This window comes from Abramis brama (genome assembly GCF_963993115.1).
Source record: "Abramis brama genome assembly, chromosome: 12".
Lineage (NCBI taxonomy): Eukaryota > Metazoa > Chordata > Actinopteri > Cypriniformes > Leuciscidae > Abramis > Abramis brama.
The window spans coordinates 5,347,343-5,368,020 of NC_139974.1; the positions used below are offsets into that span (position 1 = coordinate 5,347,343).

General features: G+C 46.0%; 2 protein-coding genes across 2 annotated transcripts in view; one reads left to right on the forward strand and one right to left on the reverse strand.

Annotated features, from left to right (window-relative positions):
* Positions 1–20,678, forward strand: part of LOC311093806 (zinc-alpha-2-glycoprotein-like) — a gene marked incomplete at its 5' end in the record, with an annotated part of 221,495 nt that overhangs the window by 148,216 nt on the left and 52,601 nt on the right. The gene's annotated exons all lie outside the window — the stretch shown is intronic.
* Positions 47–18,969, reverse strand: LOC311094062 (E3 ubiquitin-protein ligase TRIM39-like). The gene is made up of 8 exons (XM_084131799.1): positions 18,800–18,969; positions 14,841–14,927; positions 14,110–14,681; positions 13,900–13,995; positions 6,415–6,627; positions 6,185–6,323; positions 3,671–3,706; positions 47–889 (listed from the first exon to the last, which is right to left on the reverse strand). Exons 2-8 carry the CDS (start codon positions 14,905–14,907, stop codon positions 342–344), a joined length of 1,671 nt encoding a protein of 556 aa, XP_083987925.1. The 5' UTR covers positions 14,908–14,927; positions 18,800–18,969; the 3' UTR covers positions 47–341.

A 20,678-nucleotide genomic window follows, 5' to 3' on the forward strand; every position in this document is an offset into this window, starting at 1 on the left:
ATCACAGATCATTTTGTAATTGAAATAGTAGAAACAGCTTTGATTTACTTTATCAATTTTATCATAGTTTGGTTTATTTTGATGTATATAAAAACAAAAATACAGACACTTTCACTTTGTCAGGTTGAGATGGGAGAAAACAATGGCATGAATAATTATGAACAGTTGAAAATAAAATTGTTAAACAAGAATTATATTTTCACAATGTAATTTGTAATTATAGCTAGAATTATAGATTTTAACAATAAAAAAAAACAATTGATGAAAAAATAGCAAAACATGTTTAGATTTTTAATTATATAAATCATTTTCATTGTGTATTTCATATTACGGCAGAAAATTCATTTATTATGTTTGACAGGAGTGATGATCAGTGGAGTTGAGTTTTTACCTCCATCATTACGGCCCGGGTAAAAATATGGATAGAGTTTCCCAGTGAAAGACTCATCAGTGTAGGAGTAGATATGAGAGCTGGACTCCACATCATAAAAGGAGACCAGACCCTCCTCATAATCCACAAACACACCGACCCGCTGCGGCTTCACTCTCACACACAGAGAGACAAGAGGATCCTCACAGGCTTTATATTCATTCCCATTCCTCAGACCCACAGTCCAGTGTCCATTACTGGGAGTCAGTGTGATCTGTCCCTTCCTGTCAATGGATTCTCTGACCACTCCTAAATCCCATTCAGTCTTTCCCTTCACCTGCACCTCAAAATAAAATCTCCCTGAGGAGAATCCCTCCTTTCCCAGGACACAGTAACACCGATAAAATCTCTCTGGTTTGTCTGGGAGTTTCTGTCTAATGTCTCCATATCTCACTTGTTTTCCATCATCAGACAGGATGAGATATGGATGAGCTGTATCAGGATCCAGAGTCACATCCACTGAGAAAACAGAATATAAATCACAACTTTAAACAGTTATTGTCACGATCCACACACGGGAAACAGGGATAGATCCAAATGCAGTTTTATATTATTTATTAGGGTAATCCAATCTCATACAGTCCAGGCAGGGGTCAAAACCAAAGTAGCAATCCAACAAGAACAATACAAACAGACAAGAACAGAACTCTGAAGTGGCGGGATACATACAAGGACTCCGTAACAAACACTAAATAGGCAGGGTAATTATACACAGGGAAATGACAATGATAATGGGAAACGGGCTGAGTGCAATGATCAGTGATAAGGGACAGCTGAGTGCAATGAAAAAACAAGGATCATGGGGAATGTAGTTCAAGAGTGTGCTGGACACCGTGGGAAAGGAGGACATCTAGTGGTGACCCAAGGAACATAAACCAGACACTGTGACATAACCCCCCCTCTCTGGAGCGGCTACCAGACGCTCCAAGACATAACAAAAAACAAAACCCAACAAAAGTCCAGGAGGAAGGTGCAACGGTGGAGGATCAGGGGGAGGGATGGAGGGGAACAGAAACAGGGGGTGATGACTTAGTCGGGGGCCAGAGCAAAGCAGACGGCCCATCGGGCGGCCAGGGCGGAGACTTTCCCTCGGGCGGCCAGGGCGGAGACTTTCCCTCGGGCGGCCAGGGCGGAGACTTTCCCTCGGGCGGCCAGGGCGGAGACTTTCCCTCGGGCGGCCAGGGCGGAGACGACCCCTCGGGCGGCCAGGGCGGAGACTTTCCCTCGGGCGGCCAGGGCGGAGACTTTCCCTCGGGCGGCCAGGGCGGAGACGACCCCTCGGGCGGCCAGGGCGGAGACGACCCCTCGGGCGGTGGAACTGGCACCGACGACCCCTCGGGCGGTGGAACTGGCACCGACGGCTCCGTCTCAGGAACAGACACTGGCGGCCAGGGCGGAGACGACCCCTCGGGCGGTGGAACTGGCACCGACGACCCCTCGGGCGGTGGAACTGGCACCGACGACCCCTCGGGCGGTGGAACTGGCACCGACGGCTCCGTCTCAGGAACAGACACTGGCTCCGTCTCAGGAACAGACACTGGCGGCCAGGGCGGAGACGACCCCTCGGGCGGTGGAACTGGCACCGACGACCCCTCGGGCGGTGGAACTGGCACCGACGACCCCTCGGGCGGTGGAACTGGCACCGACGGCTCCGTCTCAGGAACAGACACTGGCTCCGTCTCAGGAACAGACACTGGCGGCCAGGGCGGAGACGACCCCTCGGGCGGTGGAACTGGCACCGACGACCCCTCGGGCGGTGGAACTGGCACCGACGACCCCTCGGGCGGTGGAACTGGCACCGACGGCTCCGTCTCAGGAACAGACACTGGCTCCGTCTCAGGAACAGACACGGGCTCCGTCTCAGGAACAGACACGGGCTCCGTCTCAGGAACAGACACTGGCTCCGTCTCAGGAACAGACACTGGCTCCGTCTCAGGAACAGACACTGGCTCCGTCTCAGGAACAGACACTGGCTCCGTCTCAGGAACAGACACTGGCTCCGTCTCAGGAACAGACACTGGCTCCGTCTCAGGAACAGACACTGGCTCCGTCTCAGGAACAGACACTGGCTCCGTCTCAGGAACAGACACAGGCTCGACAGGCGTGGTGTGAACAGGCTTGGCGGCGACCATCTTGTCTGAAGACATCGGATCTGGCTCGGCGGCGGCCATCTTGTCTGAAGACACAGGCTCGACAGATGTAACGTGAACAGTCTCAAGATCGGCAGACGTGACAACCTCCATGTCTTGAGGGACGGTGGACGCCTGCTTCCCCCTTCTCCTCCGCCTACGATGGCAAGATGGGGGCATCTGGTTTAACACCTCTGGGGATGCTGCAGAGTCCTCGACCGCTTCAGGAAGTGTTACAGTCTCCTGCAAGGGTATGGTGGCCATCTTGTCCGGAGAGATGGGCGTAGCTGGTGTATCCCATTGGCTCCGATGGTGTAAATACTTAGTGAATCCCCAGAAATCCAAAATCTCAAGTCCGTTCATCTCCCACTGAGGCAAAGGATCATCAAGGCAGCTATTAAAAATATCTTTCAATGCTGCCTCGTTATACCTCATGCCTCTCGAGAGAGTCCAAAAAGTCTGCGCTAGACAACTCACCGTCTGGCCCCGCTGGCCTAGGTTTGTTAAATTGATGAAACGTGCCTTCCTCTCCTGCTTAGTGGTTGGGGGAAGGATATGAAGACCCATACTGCTGGATCTATGCAGTGTGACGGAGTCCTTCTGTCACAATCCACACACGGGAAACAGGGATAGATCCAAATGCAGTTTTATATTATTTATTAGGGTAATCCAATCTCATAACAGTCCAGGCAGGGGTCAAAACCAAAGTAGCAATCCAACAAGAACAATACAAACAGACAAGAACAGAACTCTGAAGTGGCGTAATACATACAACAAGGACTCTGTAAAAAACACTAAACAGGCAGGGTATTTATACACAGGGAAATGACAATGATAATGGGAAACAGGCTGAGTGCAATGATCAGTGATAAGGGACAGCTGAGTGCAATGAAAAAACAAGGATCATGGGGAATGTAGTTCAAGAGTGTGCTGGACACCGTGGGGAAGGAGGACATCTAGTGGTGACCCAAGGAACATAAACCAGACACTGTGACAGTTATTTAGTTATGATGTTTGTAATATGTAATCAGTGTTTAATCATACTGTCGGTCAGTGATGAAGCTGTGAGTATCTGAATGTAATCTAGTGTAGTGCAGACAGCACACTGTACCTGCATACTGCTGTCTCCTCTTCAGTTCTGTAGAGACTAATGACAACAAAACACCATCAGATCTTTGACATGTTTATGTGTGGAATTATAGACAAATTTAAGGTTATATTTAAAGAATTGTGTACAACATCATGTTTTATCTGATCAATGTTTCTCTGCTGATATTTAGAGAATCCCTGAACTCCTATTGTGTTTGAGCTCGAAATAATCCTCCTTTTTAGAACATCTTTGGGAATGTTTTGTGAACATTTTATGAATTTTTATGCCTAATGTTATTCATCTCAGTTTTGGAGTGTATTAGTGTTGTGGTTATTCAGCAAAGACAACACTATAAAAAATAACCTTAGAGAAAGTGAAAATGAAGCCCAGCACTGCGAAGCTGTTTGATACAGGTCAGAAATATTTCTCTAAAAAAGAACAAATCTGCATGAATAGACATTAATGATGTCTATCGATTTGATTTTCTTCTGCTAAACTGATTTTATCTGACACATAATCACAACATTTAGATGAAACAGCTGAAAAGACTGAAAATGGCAGAAAATGAATGTTTCTTTCTGTTGTTTCTCATCTAAAAGTGTTCACAGATTTACTAAAGCCTCAAGGTTCTGGTTACAGTGATGAAGCTTCTAGTACAAGATGAATTTTGAAATGTTTCATGTTTCCTGAAATTAGAGATGAATATGACCTGCTCTCTTCAAGAAGAACTGTGATAATAATGAGACACAAACACATGATCACACACTTCTCTTATTTCAGCTTTAAAGGAACACTTCGACTTTTTGGGAGTTTAGCTTATTCACCGTATCCCCCAGAGTTAGATATGTCCATACATACCTTTTTCATCTCCAAGCGTGCTTTAAGTCTGTTTGACGCACTCACCGCTAGCCTAGCTTAGCACAAAGACTGGATGTAAATGGCTACAGCTAGCATACTAATCCCAATAAGTGACAAAATAACGCCAACATTTTCCTATTTACATCTTGTGATTTCTATAGTCAAAGTGTGTACAAATAACAAGGTCATATGAGACACAGACATTTTTTAAACGTTTAAATACTGGGAACTATTTTTTCAGAAGGCAAAGCACTGCTACTTGGGCGGAGTGATTAGCGCAGCACCCGAGACGCGCCATGGTGAGGAGCAGAGAGTTCGCTCAGAGTTGGAGTAATAGAGTTAGCAATTACTAGATAGTAAATGCAAAGTTTACAATCATGGGTGTTCGCTGTATTGTAAAGAACTGCGACAATAAACAGGGGAGACCAGGTAATACCATGATGTTTCATAAAATTCCAACCAAAAACGCTGACCTGATGAATCAATGGCTACTTGCTCTGGATATAGATCCAACACACACCTGTAGACATCATCAAGGTCAAGGACTATCGCGTTTGCTCAGAACATTTCACTGACGACGACTACTTTGAAAAAAATGGAATTTGCCACACGGACCATGAAACGTGTGCTGAAGGATATGCTTCATCCCATCGATAGTAAAGACAGGACAAAGTGGATCACCTGCGGCTGCGGTAAGTGTTCCGTTATGTTTTTAGATGACTAGTCTACTGTTACAGTGCCATTAGCTAGATGTAATGTAACCTCAGTGACACTATTACATGAATAGGGTGCTCACTACTATTATAGTTGTTCCCGGGCTCCATGTATCCCCTGTAATGTTAGTATTGTGTTGTCACAAACGCGCTCTATCGCCCCAGTAACAAATAAGTGGCGCTAAAGGTAACTTTCAGGACTGTAGCCTTCAACTTGCTAATGAATTGGAGGGGGGTGATGGGCAGTTTTCATTTTTGAGAAACAGTGACCTTGTTTGTGAAATAGTAGGCTACTCCCGTTCTGATTCTCCCCTCGACCTCAGTCTGTTCGGCATCTTGTCTATCAGTTTGCAAAGTTTGTAACTCCTCGTCTGTGTATTCTGGCTCAAAACGATATGGTTCTGGATCTTGGTTTGATACCAAATAAAATTCCTCTGACAATTCCTCAAAGTCAGCCATGATCACGAATCATGTTCGCTACTAGCTAGTTAGTCACGTTGGTTTTGTTGACTGAACGGCGCGTCTCGGGTGCTGCGCTAATCACTCCACCCAAGTATCAGTGCTTCGCCTTCTGAGAAAATAGTTCCCAGTATTTAAACGTTTAAAAAATGGCTGTCTCACATATGACCTTGTTATTTGTACACACTGTGACTATACAAATCACAAGATGTAAATAGGAAAATGTTGGCGTTATTTTGTCACTTATTGGGATTAGTATGCTAGCTGTAGCCATTTACATCCAGTCTTTGTGCTAAGCTAGGCTAGCGGTGGGTGCGTCAAACAGACTTAAAGCACGCACTGAGATGAAAAAGGTATGTATGGACTTATCTAACTCTGGGGGATACGGTGAATAAGCTAAACTCCCAAAAAGTCGAAGTGTTCCTTTAACAGACTCATTCTTCATTACTGATATTAAAAGATGATAAATATATGTATCTGTACGGTGTGTTTGATATTGCTGTACCAGTTTGCGTGAGCTTCTCCTGTAGAGAGTCCTGCAGTTTAGTCAGAGCTCTCCTCAGAGTCTCCAGACTCTCATCAGTCTTCACACTGATCTCAGACCAGTTCCTGGTGTTTCTAGAGCTGCACAGGGATGAGTAAATCTACAGCAGGAGAGAGGAGAAATCCTTCAGCATGGGGAGTGTTATGGTGTCATATACTGCATTATCATTGATCAGAGAGATGTTGACTGACCTGTAGGAGGTGGAGGTGATCTTCAGTGTGTGAGAGCTGCTCCAGCTCAGTGATCTCCTTCTCCAGCTCTTCAATGAGCTCTTCCTCCTGTTTCTCTGCTGCTTTCTGCTGCTCCTCCATCATCTCCAGCAGTTCAGTCTGACATCTCTCAATGGAGCGGATGAGATCAGTGAAGAGCTCCACATGGGCTGCTTTCTCCTTCTCTGTGTTTCTCTGCTCAACCAGGACAATCAACACATTATTAGTGGCGTTTGTTAAAGGTGCTGTATGTAGCTTTTCTACCAAAACGAATCCTTTTTTTATTGCCTGTGTGTGAAAGGGTTGTAATCTCACATTAAAATTATTCACTTTGCGGGTTTTGCTATTAACTCTGAAAGCAAGTATTCTTATTTTTATGTGAAGGTCCCGGGTCGGATTTACCGCCAGTGACGTCACCTGCATGCGCGCTCCCGAGCCTCTTGCCTCGTCTAGCCTACTGACTTTGCACTCAACAGCGACGACACTGCAACTTATGACATGGACTTATGACTTATGCAACTTATGACATGTCTAATAACACTAAGAAACGACCTGCGCCCAGCAAAACACAGACTCCAACACAAACTCCACATATTGATAAAAAAAAAAAAAGTATTTTCTGCTGAAGCTCGTAAGGCCAGACGTGAATCGGATGAACTTCGGGTAAAAAACACGGATCAGAATCGGCAGGGCATTTGAATCATGGAGAAACCTTATCTACAAACCTAGAATGTACATTTCCTGAAGAAAATGTGAAATGTTTGCAGTGGCAAAATTCGGCACGGTTGATAGGGTTCCTTAGCCTACTTATCATAGTACGAGCATGGAGCATTAGTTCAACGTCAAGCTGATAAAAGTAGCCTATTATTGTAACGTTGCAGTGGGAGTTTACCTGAGTTTCCAGCATGTTGTGGGATGCTTTCTCCCGTGTGTTGCGTGACGCGTCTCAGTCTGGCCGGTACCCACAGTGCTCGCTCATAAATTCGAGCACGCGAAGAGCACGCGCTTGTAAACTTATTGGTTGCAATCTGAAACATCACCGCTAGAGGCCGCTAAAAACTACATACAGCACCTTTAAGAGAAAAATTAGTCTTATTATTTCTCATACTTCAGTGTTTTAGCCGGTTTTCAAAATCCCTCATTCTGCACCGTTTGCACTGAATGATTCCTCAAATCATGTGTGTTGTTGAGGAGAGATGTGTTATTACTTTACTGTGATGAAGACGAGCCTACCAGCCCGTCTTCGGGGAGAATTGTGAGTCCGTGTATGGATGTAAAAGGATGGCGCACTCGCAGAAGCACTTCGTGCAAGGTGGAATTTATTTACAGTGCCAATAAGAAGACCGTCCACAGTTAAGTATATGTACAGGTGCACACAAAAAGAAAAGGAAAAAAAAAAAAAAACTAAAAGTACAACAAAAAAAAAAAATAACAACGAAAACTCTTCAACAATAAAAAAAAACGTATCTACCGTACACCAGTTCACAAAGGTTTGGTTTGCTTGAGGCACCACAGTTGCACTTCAGGTTTGTCCTTGGCTTAAATAGGCCAAACCCCGCCCCTTTTTGGGCCACACCAATTCCCGAAACATATAACAATTAATACACATACAAATACTTAATCTATTTTATTATTCATTCGCAATATATTATATATATTAATAATACATTAATAATATATTAATAATACACATATACCCAAATAAAACACATAATACACTTAACACATAATTTTTCCATTTGACTACACACCTATTCACACTAGACAATGGTTTCGTCAGCTTCCGGTTTCGATGCACTGACGCGACCCCGCCATGACGTCATAAACGGCCGCCGCTCGATTGTTCTTTTCGGCCGCTGGCGCGGGAAGACTGACTACGCCTACACAGACAAACAACACGGACGAAACAACCAGACAGTGCAATGTAAGTGTATGAAATAACCGGGGAATGAATATGGAAGTGAGAGTGGAGAAATGGATGAATGTCCAGGTTCTATCATCATCGCGTGTGCACACGCTCCTATGATAGCGGCTATGGCAGGGAGGAACGAGATGTTGATGAATGAGGTCAGTATGTATGGGCGTATATATGCGTGTATGTGTGTGTGACAGTGCTGCTTCCCCAGCGGTGGCAGCTAATGTGACTTTATCACATCACCTTCCAGGTAGTCAGGTAGTCGGCTACCACGTTGAGTCTGCCCGGTCGGTGCCGTATCTTGAAGCAGTATGGCTGCAGGGCAAGGTACCACCGTGTGACTCTGGCATTGTGGTCCTTCATTGACTGAATCCAGGTAAGGGCACGGTGGTCGGTTTCTAGATCGAACTCTCGGGCTGGAGCACATCTTGTCTTTTAGCGTTGTGAAAGCTGTCTCGCAGTCATCAATCCATGGAATAGGATTCTTCACTAGTTTTGACAACAGGTTTTGTCAGGGGGACCGCAATGGAGGCAAAGTTTGGTACAAATCTCCTGTACCAGCCCACCAGTCCTAAGAATGACCTCACTTCTTGGTCTTTGGTTGTGGTCTCCTTTGGATTGCCTCCACCTTGTCAATTTGTGGTCTCAGTTGTCCGTTGCCCAGGTGATACCCAAGGTAGTTTGCCTCTTGCTTTGCCCACTCACATTTTGAAACATTTAATGTCAATCCTGCTTCCTCTATCCTCTTTAGGGTTTTTTGGAGGTGTTGAAGATGCTCTTCCCACGAGTTGCTATGGATTACCACGTCATCCAGGTACGCCGCAGACCAGTCTTCACAGTCTTGGAGGATTCTGTCCATCAGCCTCTGGAATGAGGCTGGTGCCCCGTGATGGCCAAAAGGAAGGACTGTGAATTGATATAGTTTTAGTGGTGTTCGGCATGCGGAGTATGGTCTGGACTGAGGGTTGAGGGGTACCTGCCAGTATCCCTTACACAGGTCTAACGTGGTGATGTACTGGGCTCTTCCAATTTTCTCCAGCAGATCATCTATTCTGGGCATGGGGTATACACCAAATTTAGATTGGGCGTTGAGCTTGCGGAAGTCGATGCAGACACGCAGGGATCCGTCCTTCTTGGGTGTGATCACCATTGGGCTGCTCCACTCGCTCGTTGAAGGTTCTATCACTCCTAGATCCTTCATCACCTTGATCTCTTCCTTTAAAGGGTTCCACCAGCCTCTCAGGCACCCGGTAAGGACGTTGGCGTGATGGTGTTGGATCGGAAAGGTGGATGGTATGTTGGGTTAGCTCAGTCCGTCCAGGCCTCTGACGGAACAAAGCAGGAAACTGGTTCAGGAGGTGCTGCAGCTCTTTCCTCTTGGAGTCTTCTAGGTGCGATAGATTCACCACAGACGGCTGCCTCTTTGCATCCTCTGATTCCTCTTCCACCTCCACCTTCCTCACCAGAAGAGATGTTTCGGGTCCCTTACCGGGTGGCTCCTTCCACTCCTTTAGTAGGTTCACGTGGTAGGTCTGCCTGGCCTTGCCCTTTTCCGGATGATGAACTTTATATGTGACTGGCCCCATCTTGCGGACGACGCTGTATGGTCCTTGCCATTTAGCCAATAGCTTGCTCGTCGAAGTTGGCAACAGGAGTAATACCTTCTGCCCCGGTTGGAATTGTTGTAGCCTGGCATGTTGGTCATACCATCTTTTCTGTGCTCGTTGTTTTTCCTGTAGGTTCTCTTTGGCTTGTTCTCTGTACTGCTCCAGGCGATCTCGCATCTCTAGCACATACTGTACGATGCCACCTTTCTCCTCCATCTTGGATGCAGGTTCCTCCTCCCAGCCTTACTTCAACAGGTCCTTGTACCTGCCATCCGTAAAGGAGCTCAAACGGTGAGAATCCTGTTGATGCTTGGGGTACCTCTCTGTAGGCAAAGAGAACAAACGGTAGCCACTTGTCCCAGTCTCGTCCTGTGTCCGCAACGAACTTCCACAACATGTTCTTGAGGGTTTGGTTGAACCTCTCCACCAGACCGTCCGTCTGAGGGTGATATGGAGTTGTTCGGATGGCTTTTATGCCCAGCTGCTTGTTCAGCTGCCCCATCAGTCATGAGGTAAAGTTTGTACCCTGGTCTGTCAGGATCTCCTCGGGTATGCCGACTCTGGAGAAGAGTTAAACCAGGGCATGGATAATCTTCGTTGTGGTGATAGAATGGAGTAGGAAGGCCTCAGAATACCTTGTGGCGTAGTCGTTAACTACCAGGATGTAGCGATGTCCAGCACTGCTCTTTTCCAATGGTCCCACAATGTCCATGGCGATCTGCCTAAAAGGTTCAGAGATGACAGGGAGGGGCTGCAGGGGTGCTCTGCCCCGCTGGGATACAGCACCCGTCTTTTGGCAGATAGCACATGTGTTGCAGTGTGTTTGTACATCAGTGTATAGTGTGGGCCAGTAAAAGCGTGAGCTAATACGTGCATATGTTTTCTGTTGGCCCAGGTGACCAGCCCATGGAACAGTGTGTGCAAGGTGCAGAACAAGTTAACGACAACAAGATGGTACAATCAGACGAGTCACATCATTTGTTCACACATACAACACACCATTCATCACTACATATTTTTCTTTGCACAGATTCAAATTCTTTCCACTCTCAGCTTTGACAAATAAGGGCTTTAAAGTTTCATCTTCCCTTTGGAGTTGTGATATGTTCCCTGGGACCTTCCAGCCATTAACTTCAAGGCCCTCCACCGAGGCTTCAGAGGCTGGGATATCCAGGTACTTTGCAAGCCGCCTTTGGCGCCGTGACTTTTTTAGGGCCTTTAGTCCAGCCCTGCAACAGACTACCATCCCAGTCTGGCAGTGGCTGCAGACCTGCCCTGGCTTGAGCTCGAGTAAGAGCAGGACATGACAAATTAACAGTGGCAGTGGCAAAAGAATGTTCCGAGTCCTTGATGGTGGGTTGCAAAATTTCATATAACACTGGTAAGTCTCTTCCTAGAATCATATCAGCTGGTAAATTGTCCACTATGGCAACATTAAGCAAGTACATTTGTTCCTGTACCTCTACCATTATCTCAGCTTGGGGATACTGCTTTACATCCCTATGTACGCATTGAACAGAGGTAGTGTTCACATAATTGACATTATTTACAAAGCATGATTTCAACATTGACAGAGAACTTCCAGTGTCAAAGAGTGCATTTAGTGCATGTCCATTAGCAATCACATCATATACATTCTGGCCCTCCCCCACAGAGTCAAGATCACAGTCCCCTTCTCTAGGCACATAACAAAACCCTGTAAGCTTCGCTTTGCGAACAGGACACACAGCTGCTTTGTGGCCCGGCTGCTGGCAGTAAAAGCAGAGCAAGTCTTTGGCTGTTGACTTTGGACCTTGGGCCTGGTCAGCTAGTTCCACACGACACCTTTCAGCCCCAGTGTTATGTGAAACACCACGTACAGTACCTTTGAATGGTTGAGTATGAAGACCGCCGCAATGAGCATTCAGGTACTGCTGAGCCAACTTTACTGCCACCAGTCCTGACCTCGGCTCGTGCTCTCTCACCCAGGTGCGTGCGTCGTAGGGTAGCACCCGAAGAAGCTGCTCCAGGATGATGGCCTCTCCGATCTCCTCTTTGGAGTGCTCCTCCGGTCGCACCCACCGCTTGTACAGATTCTTTAGCTGGTGGTAAGTCTCTGTTGGCGACTCTGCCGCTGGGACTGTAGACGATCGGAAGCACTGGCGGTAGGTCTCGGGAGATATATTGAACTTCTCCAGCAGTGCTTCCCTCAGATCAGTGTAGACCTCAGCTTCCTCCTCGTCCATTGCCAGGTTTGCTTCCAATGCTCACCCTGTCAGCAACGGGACCAGGCGGTAGCTCCACTCCTCCTCGGGTCACCTCCAGGTCCTGGCCAGACGCTCGAACCGCCGAAGATAATTCTCGTTGTCTTCCCCCTCCTGGAAGCTCGGCATCTTCGGATCAGCCCACTGGCTTGGCTCTCTGTGCTGCGGCATTCAGGGAGTCTTGGAAATAGGCTGGTCTGTGTCTTGTGGATACCTTCGGTGCTGGCATTGGTAGCTCCATTCGTTCGCTCTCTGCATCAAGTGAGGTCTCAGCTGGATGAATCGACTGCACGATGGACTCACGAAGACCGCGGAGCTCCTGCAGATATCCCTCCTCTCTCTGCTCTTGAGTGTTGAGAAATCTGCGCATCAGGGAAACCATACCCTCGTCAGCTGTAGCGTCAGGAGTGATTGACTTGGTTGGTTGTGGACTGGACTTTGGTGAGATTCTGGGTAGACTCGTGGCTCCCTCATCATCCTCCGTATTCTCACCAGAATTCCAGGTCTCCTCTTCCTCTGATGCTGCCTTCGTAAACCCGCCCTGGGTTTTCTACCTCTCGGCGCTGTCTTGCGAGTCGTCATCCCACCGCTGCCACCAAATGTGATGAAGACGAGCCTACCAGCCCGTCTTCGGAGAGAATTGTGAGTCCGTGTATGGATGTAAAAGGATGGCGCACTCGCAGAAGCACTTCGTGCAAGGTGGAATTTATTTACAGTGCCAATAAAAAGACCGTCCACAGTGAAGTATATGTACAGGTGCACACAAAAAGAAAAGGGGGAAAAAAAACCCTAAAAGTACAACAACAACAAAAAAAAACAACGAAAACTCTTCAACACTAAAAACGTATCTACCGTACACCAGTTTACAAAGGTCTGGTTTGCTTGAGGCACCACAGTTGCACTCTCGCTTTCCGACTTGGTTAACAAGTGATGACTTCAGGTTTGTCCTTGGCTTAAATAGGCCAAACCCCGCTCCTTTTTGGGCCACACCAATTTCCGAAACATATAACAATTAATACACATACAAATACTTCATCTATTTTATTATCCATTACCAATATATTATATATATTAATAATACATTAATAATATATTAATAATACACATATACACAAATAAAACACATAATACACTTAATTTTTCCATTTGACTACACACCTATTCACACTAGACAATGGTTTCGTCAGCTTCCGGTTTCGATGCACTGACGCGACCCCGCCATGACGTCATAAACGGCCGCCGCTCGATTGTTCGGTTCGGCCGCTGGCGCGGGAAGACTGACTACTCCCACACAGACAAACAACACGGACGAAACAACCAGACAGTGCAATGTAAGTGTATGAAATGACCGGGGAATGAATATGGAAGTGAGAGTGGAGAAATGGATGAATGTCCAGGTGCTCTCATCATCATCGCGTGTGCACCTGCTCCTATGATAGCGGCAATGGCAGGGAGGAACGAGATGTTGATGAATGAGGTCAGTATGTATGTGCGTATATATGCGTGTATGTGTGTGTGCCAGTGCTGCTTCGCCAGCGGTGGCAGCTAATGTGACTTTATCACATTTAGTGATCAGGGAATCACAGACGTGTCGATATTCAGACCAGCAGTGTGACTGTGAGTGTGAAATTGCTTTTATACAACAATTCATTAAACAATGATAGATATTAAAATTAATTTAATGAAATAACTTTAAACTCACTTTTCTGACTTCTGCTGAGTGTTTGACGTCTTGAATCTTCTTGATTCTGTCCTGGATCATCTGCTGTGTGTCTTTCTGTGTCTTCATCAGTTGAGTCTATAGACAGAGAACAACACACAATATGTTTTCCTAACTGATTCATTTATATTAAAGAACATGTGATTCCTCATGATAAGAGCCATTTAAAATCAGTTTGTCAGTAACTTCTACCTTCTTCTCTTCACTCTCCTCTTCTAAAGAAACAGTGTTGTGGTTCTTGTGGTCTGTTACAGTGCAGATCGGACACACACATGTCTGATCATCTCTACAGAACAGCTCCAGAGGTCTCTCATGTTTCTGACATATATAGTCCTCCAGATTACTCACAGGATTGATCAGTTTGTGTTTCTTTAAACCTGCCACTCTCAAATGAGGCTCCAGGTGAGTTTCACAGTAAGAGCTCTGACACACCAGACACGACTTCAGGGCTTTCAGCTTTCTTTCCTCACAGACGTCACACAGAACTTCAGCTTTTTTCAGAACTTCAGCTTTTTTCCCAGGACTTTTCTTTTTATAGTGATCTACGAGCTCTCGGAGTGTGGTGTTAATCTTGAGATCAGGTCTGTGCTTGAATGTTTCTTTACAATATGGACAGTTGCAGGTCTGGCTGTTGTCCCAGCACTTATTCAGACAGGTCTTGCAGAAGTTGTGTCCACATGGAGTGGTGACTGGATCAGTGAACACGTCCAGACATATAGAGCACTGAAGCTCCTCAGTCAGTGGACCGCTGGAGGAAGACATCGCTGGAGAGAGAAGTGATGAAGATAAATTACCTGCACTATTAGTGTAGAGTCAAAATCACGTTGAGAGAATGTCCAGAATGTGCCAAGCTTAATTTTAAACAATGCATGGCTATTTTCAAGATAAAATATATGATAGATTTGACAGAGTTATTGACTCACATGGAGGATCACTCATACTCCCTCTCCTTTCTCGTTTTTTTGTTGATGGTGGGAAAGATTCTGCCATTGTTCTTCACCTCTTTATGCCTTTTCAAGGCAAAGGAAAACAACAACAGAATAATCTTAAATAGGAAATAATGTTTACATTAAAGGTGTTATGATGTGGCAGGAATGAAGCAGAGAGAGAATCCATATGCAAGCGTTATTTTAATAAAACAAACAGGAAATCCAGGTAAACACCAGAACACGGAACTCAGGACCAGAACAAGGAAACAGCTACAACGACCGACAAACCACAACTGAAACACAGAGGTATAAATACACAGGCAAACAAGCTAAACAAGATGACAAGGGGGCGTGGTTAATGGGAAACACCTGGGATGACTAATAGACAGACAGGGAACCACTAAACATGACAGGATACAAAACCACATCGTGACATAGCCCCCCCCCTATGGGCGGCTCCTGACGCCCATAAAAACAACAACAAAAAGTTCAGGAGGGCGGTGAAGCAGAGGCGGTCTTGGGGGAGGGAACGGAGGGTCAGGCCTGTACAGGGAACCAAAACCAGGACACAGGCAAGGCGGGCCTGGGCCGTGGAGCGAGGGCGACCAGGGTGGAGCAGAGCAGGATGTGCAGGCGGCCAAGGCGAAGACCCCTCGGGCGGCCACGGCGGAGACGAACCTTCGGGCGGCCAGGGCGGAGACGACCCTTCGGGCGGCCAGGGCGGAGACGACCCTTCGGGCGGCCAGGGCGGCCAGGGCGGAGACGAACCTTTGGGCGGCCAGGGCGGAGACGACCCTTCGGGCGGCCAGGGCGGAGACGAACCCTCGGGCGGCCAGGGCGGCCAGGGCGGAGACGAACCTTCGGGCGGCCAGGGCGGAGACGACCCTTCGGGCGGCCAGGGCGGAGACGACCCTTCGGGCGGCCAGGGCGGTTCCGACGGTTCAGGAACAGGAACGGGCTCAGGTACAGGAACGGGCTCAGAGGATGCGGCGGCCATCTTGTCCAAAGACACAGGCGTAGAGTCTGCCATCTCGTCTGAAGACACAGGCGTGGAGTCTGCCATCTCGTCTGAAGACACAGGCGTGGAGTCGGCCATCTCGTCCGAAGACACAGGCGTGGAGTCAGCCATCTTGTCTGAAGACACAGGCGTGGAAGACGTGGCGTACACAGTCTCTGGCTGGGCAGGACTGACGTGAAGCTCTGGCTCTGGCTCGGCAGGACTGACGTGAAGCTCTGGCTCTGGCTCGGCAGGACTGACGTGAAGCTCTGGCTCTGGCTTGGCAGGACTGACGTGAAGCTCTGGCTCGGCAGGACTGACGTGAAGCTCTGGCTCTGGCTCGGCAGGACTGACGTGAAGCTCTGGCTCGACATCAGCGCGCTCTGAGCTTGACGGGACCAGCGGCGGCGAGGGCTTTGAGCTGGGTAGGACCAGCGATGAAGAGGGCTCTGAGCTGGGCAGGACCAGCGGCGAAGAGGGCTTTGAGCTGGACAGAACCAGCGGCGTAGAGGGCTCTGAGCTGGGCAGGACCAGCGGCGAAGAGGGCTCTGAGCTGGTTAGGACCAGCGATGAAGAGGGCTTTGAGCTGGACAGGACCAGCGATGAAGAGGGCTCTGAACTGGGCAGGACCAGCGGCGAAGAGGGCTTTGAGCTGGACAGAACCAGCGGCATAGAGGGCTTTGAGCTGGACAGAACCAGCGGCATAGAGGGCTCTGAGCTGGGCAGGACCAGCGGCGAAGAGGGCTCTGAGCTGGACGGAACCAGCGATGAAGAAGGCTCTGTGCTGGACGGGACCAGCGGCGGCGAGGGATTTGAGCTGGGTAGGACCAGCGATGAAGAGGGCTCTGAGCTGGGCAGGACCAGCGGCGAAGGAGACTCTGGGCTGGCGTGAAGTGCAGGCTCGGCTGGCCTGGCTTGAAGCTCTGGATCGGCAGAAGCGACGTGAACAGTCTCTGGATCAGCAGAAGCGACGTGAACAGTCTCTGGATCAGCAGAAGTGACGTGAACGGTCTCTGGATCAGTAGAAGCGACTGGATCAGCAGAAGTGACGTGAACGGTCTCTGGATCAGCAGAAGCGACGTGAACAGTCTCTGGATCAGCAGAAGCGACGTGAACAGTCTCTGGATCAGCAGAAGCGACTGGATCAGCAGAAGTGACGTGAACGGTCTCTGGATCAGCAGAAGCGACGTGAACAGTCTCTGGATCAGCAGAAGCGACGTGAACAGTCTCTGGATCAACAGAAGCGACGTGAACGGTCTCTGGATCAGCAGAAGCGACATGAAGAGACTCAAGCTTTGCAGGCATGACGTGAAGAGACTCAAGCTTTGCAGGCATGACGCGAAGAGACTCAAGCTTTGCAGGCATGAGCCGAAGAGACTCAGGCTTTGCAGGCATGACGCGAAGAGACTCAGGCTTTGCAGGCATGACGCGAAGAGACTCAAGCTTTGCAGGCATGACGCGAAGAGACTCAGGCTTTGCAGGAATGACGCGAAGAGACTCAGGAAGCGTGAAGGCGGCCATCCTGGGAATCAGAATTAGGCGTGGCCGCCTTCTTGGCTGGAGACTCTCCAAAGCTGCTGGATTCATTTTTGGTCGGTCGTTCTGTTATGATGTGGCAGGAATGAAGCAGAGAGAGAATCCATATGCAAGCGTTATTTTAATAAAACAAACAGGAAATCCAGGTAAACACCAGAACACGGAACTCAGGACCAGAACAAGGAAACAACTACAACGACCGACAAACCACAACTGAAACACAGAGGTATAAATACACAGGCAAACAAGCTAAACAAGATGACAAGGGGCGTGGTTAATGGGAAACACCTGGGATGACTAATAGACAGACAGGGAACCACTAAACATGACAGGATACAAAACCACATCGTGACAAAAGGACAGCACAGATAACCTTTCCCCCAAAATTAACATACGTTTTGTATGGCAAAGAGACATTTAATTTGGTTTAAGTAAATGTGATTTTCAGCTGCAGTATATTTCAAATGAACTAGTTTTAATACAATTCTGATACCATTTCAGCGCAGTAAACGTTTTATTTTGTAGGAAAAACGTTCCTTTCAAAACAGTGAGTGTATTCATAAAAACTGTTTAAATTAAGCACATATTAACATAAACATCTTTTTGAAATATTTTATGAGAAAAAATGTCTTCAAAATTAACTGATGTAAGTATTATTTCTTGTCAAGTGTGTCTGCATTCAGTCATACTTTCTTCACTCTTCATAAGGTGTTTGACACATTTGTGCACAAAACTGTGTAACAGGTTCAGCAGGTTTTTTGTCAGTGTCTGTATAAGGGTCATTTATGCTTTATGTTTCCTTGTGACAAAATTAAAGAAAGCCCAAGCTTTGTGTCACAACCAATCGAATTTCATTAAATACAATTCTGATAGCTACCATTTCAGTGCAGTAAACAACATAGAAAATAGAAAAAGCCACCGCTCATCCGTCAATCAAGTCTTGTGGTGAGGTGCTGCTGAACTAAATCATCATAGAAAATTGTACAAATACAGCAGCCGCACACTCAAAAAAAGTGCAAGTGCAGTAAACAACTAAAGTAGTTGAGTGAGTATTTGACATGATTAAACCCTCGGGGAAGTTGCATAAACAACTATTATGTTAAGACTGTCTAAAGTCAAATCAAATCAAATCAAGTATATTTCATAACTTTTTTTTAAAGAACTAAATCACAGTTATTTAGGGGTTATCGGTCTTACTTTTTGGTATCAAATTAGACCAGTCTACGTTTTCATTTAACTGACTTAAAAAAGTTATGAACAGCCTTAAGGAAAAACATTTGATTAACTTGTAAGAGTCTTAGCAGTTTATGCAAACAGACCCTGGTTCTATTCAACTTTTGTTTGACATAAACCTACTAAACCAGTTCACTTCCATTAGAAACCTGTTCAGCACAATCTCTCTTATATTTCTATCTCTTACCTGTGAGAAACAGATGTGTCCACAAGACTCTACAGATCAATAAATATTCTGTAGTTTAAAGAAGTTGATCATTTCAGGAGTCCATATTGTCGTTGATCAAGTTAGTTTCACTTTCTCTGAATCTCTCTTAACTACAGTGATGTCAGAGCTCCTCCTGTATTCACACATTTACATTTGTCCCTGTATGCAGTGTGTTTGGTTCATGTGTTTATTTGTAATGGGACTGATGTTTCTGTCAGGTCCTGAAGAAGAAAAATAGCAGACTTACAAAAGCTTGATTGTTTGGTAATATCTGTGAAGAGTTTCCAGGACAAATACTGCTCAACTTAATTTTTATAAAGTCCTAAGCATCGTTAGTCAATCTGTTGCTCTCATATCTGATATTTTATGGGATATTTATCCCATACACGATATTGCTAAAAGCTGTTCATTCAATACAGCAGTATTTGAAAATCGATAATATTTTGTAAAATTACATTTATATTTGCATTTATGTCAAAACCTAGACACTTTATTTCAACATTTTTCAGTCGATTTTTACTCATCTCAGTATAGCAATACAGTTTGCTAAAACATCATCATTCATTCACACACGCGATTTAAATTTAAACTGTCTTTTTGCGAGCTGTGGTAAACAGCGTGCATCTCTGCCGTTCATTCATTCATAAACAGAAACCAGATTCACATGAGAAGGAAAAAAAAACTTTCTACAGCATTCCTCAGCTCGCTCCTCGATATACCCGCACTTCTGAGGTACATTTTCCATTATTATTATTCCTCACAGCGCTGCGAGACAGTGTAAACAAGTAGGCTACAATGATCTGATTCAACTTGTTTTCTCGAGCTGATATGGGGGCGTTCACAGTTTGCACGGATTGCCTCTTAGTCATTTGCGTTTGAATAGCGCGCGCTCTCCGAGGGACGGAGTCACATTACAAGTAATTAGATGAGATAAGAACGACTGACATCTCGCTCTTTTCTTACAGATTACATGAACTGAGAATATTTGTTTTTTATATAAATTACTTAATTTAAAAGAAGAGAATTCATGCTTCATGCCTGTGTGTCTGTTTGACTGAGTATTCGCTGAGTTACAGTTCATTTTCGGACGCGTTTCAGAATGGACTACACTGACAGAGAGGAGGCAGAACTCGCATCATGTTTATTTTTCTTTATTTGGCAAAAAGCACAACACTTTGTTTTTATTGTTAGTATACACAAAAATAATACACACTTAACAGGATCGATTGATGTATAACACAAGCATATAAGATAAAAAATAATATTTAAAAAAAAAAAAATTTTGCACTGATAAGGAAAAAAACGAGCCCATCGCGCCGGCGCGATTGTCGACCTCAGGGGGTTAAGGAGTGGATTAAATACCGAGACACGGGTGAGAGGCGACAATGCACATAATTTAACTGGTAATGAAGTAGAAAAATTCTGCAAAGAGCAGGGTATTACTTTAATTAAGGCAGTTTGATATCAGCCAGCATCAAATGGCATCGCTGAACATTCAATCAAAGAAGCCAAACAGTGGTTTATCAAGAATCAAAATTTAGGTGAGTGGGACAATTTAATTAATGAATGTACCCATTTCCTTAATTACAGGGTCTTGAAGACCAATAGTACTTGTGAGCCAGTCGACACAAGCAAAAATCCATTCACGATAGGAGATAAAGTATTTATCTTATTAAAACAAAAACAGGGGCGGTTTCGTAGCAAAACAGGGACTGAGGATAGAGTAGTTGAATTAACTTCAAATACTACTGTTAGATTAGAAGCTAACGGGATTTGGTCCATTAGAAATCTTGTGAAGAGCAAAGATTAATTTTGGTAAACATGAGTAAAGTGTACAGACCAAAAGTAAGTTTCCAGT

Bases quoted from the DNA above. Each gene is read 5' to 3' on its own strand.
- LOC311094062 (XM_084131799.1), bottom strand. From the start codon at position 14,907: ATGGCAGAATCTTTCCCACCATCAACAAAAAAACGAGAAAGGAGAGGG. The intron at 13,996-14,109 runs GTAGAAGTTACT...CTCTGTCTATAG, and splicing joins AGGAGAGTGAAGAGAAGAAG to ACTCAACTGATGAAGACACA. The intron at 3,707-6,184 runs GTACAGCAATAT...TGTTGTCATTAG, and splicing joins GGAGAAGCTCACGCAAACTG to TCTCTACAGAACTGAAGAGG.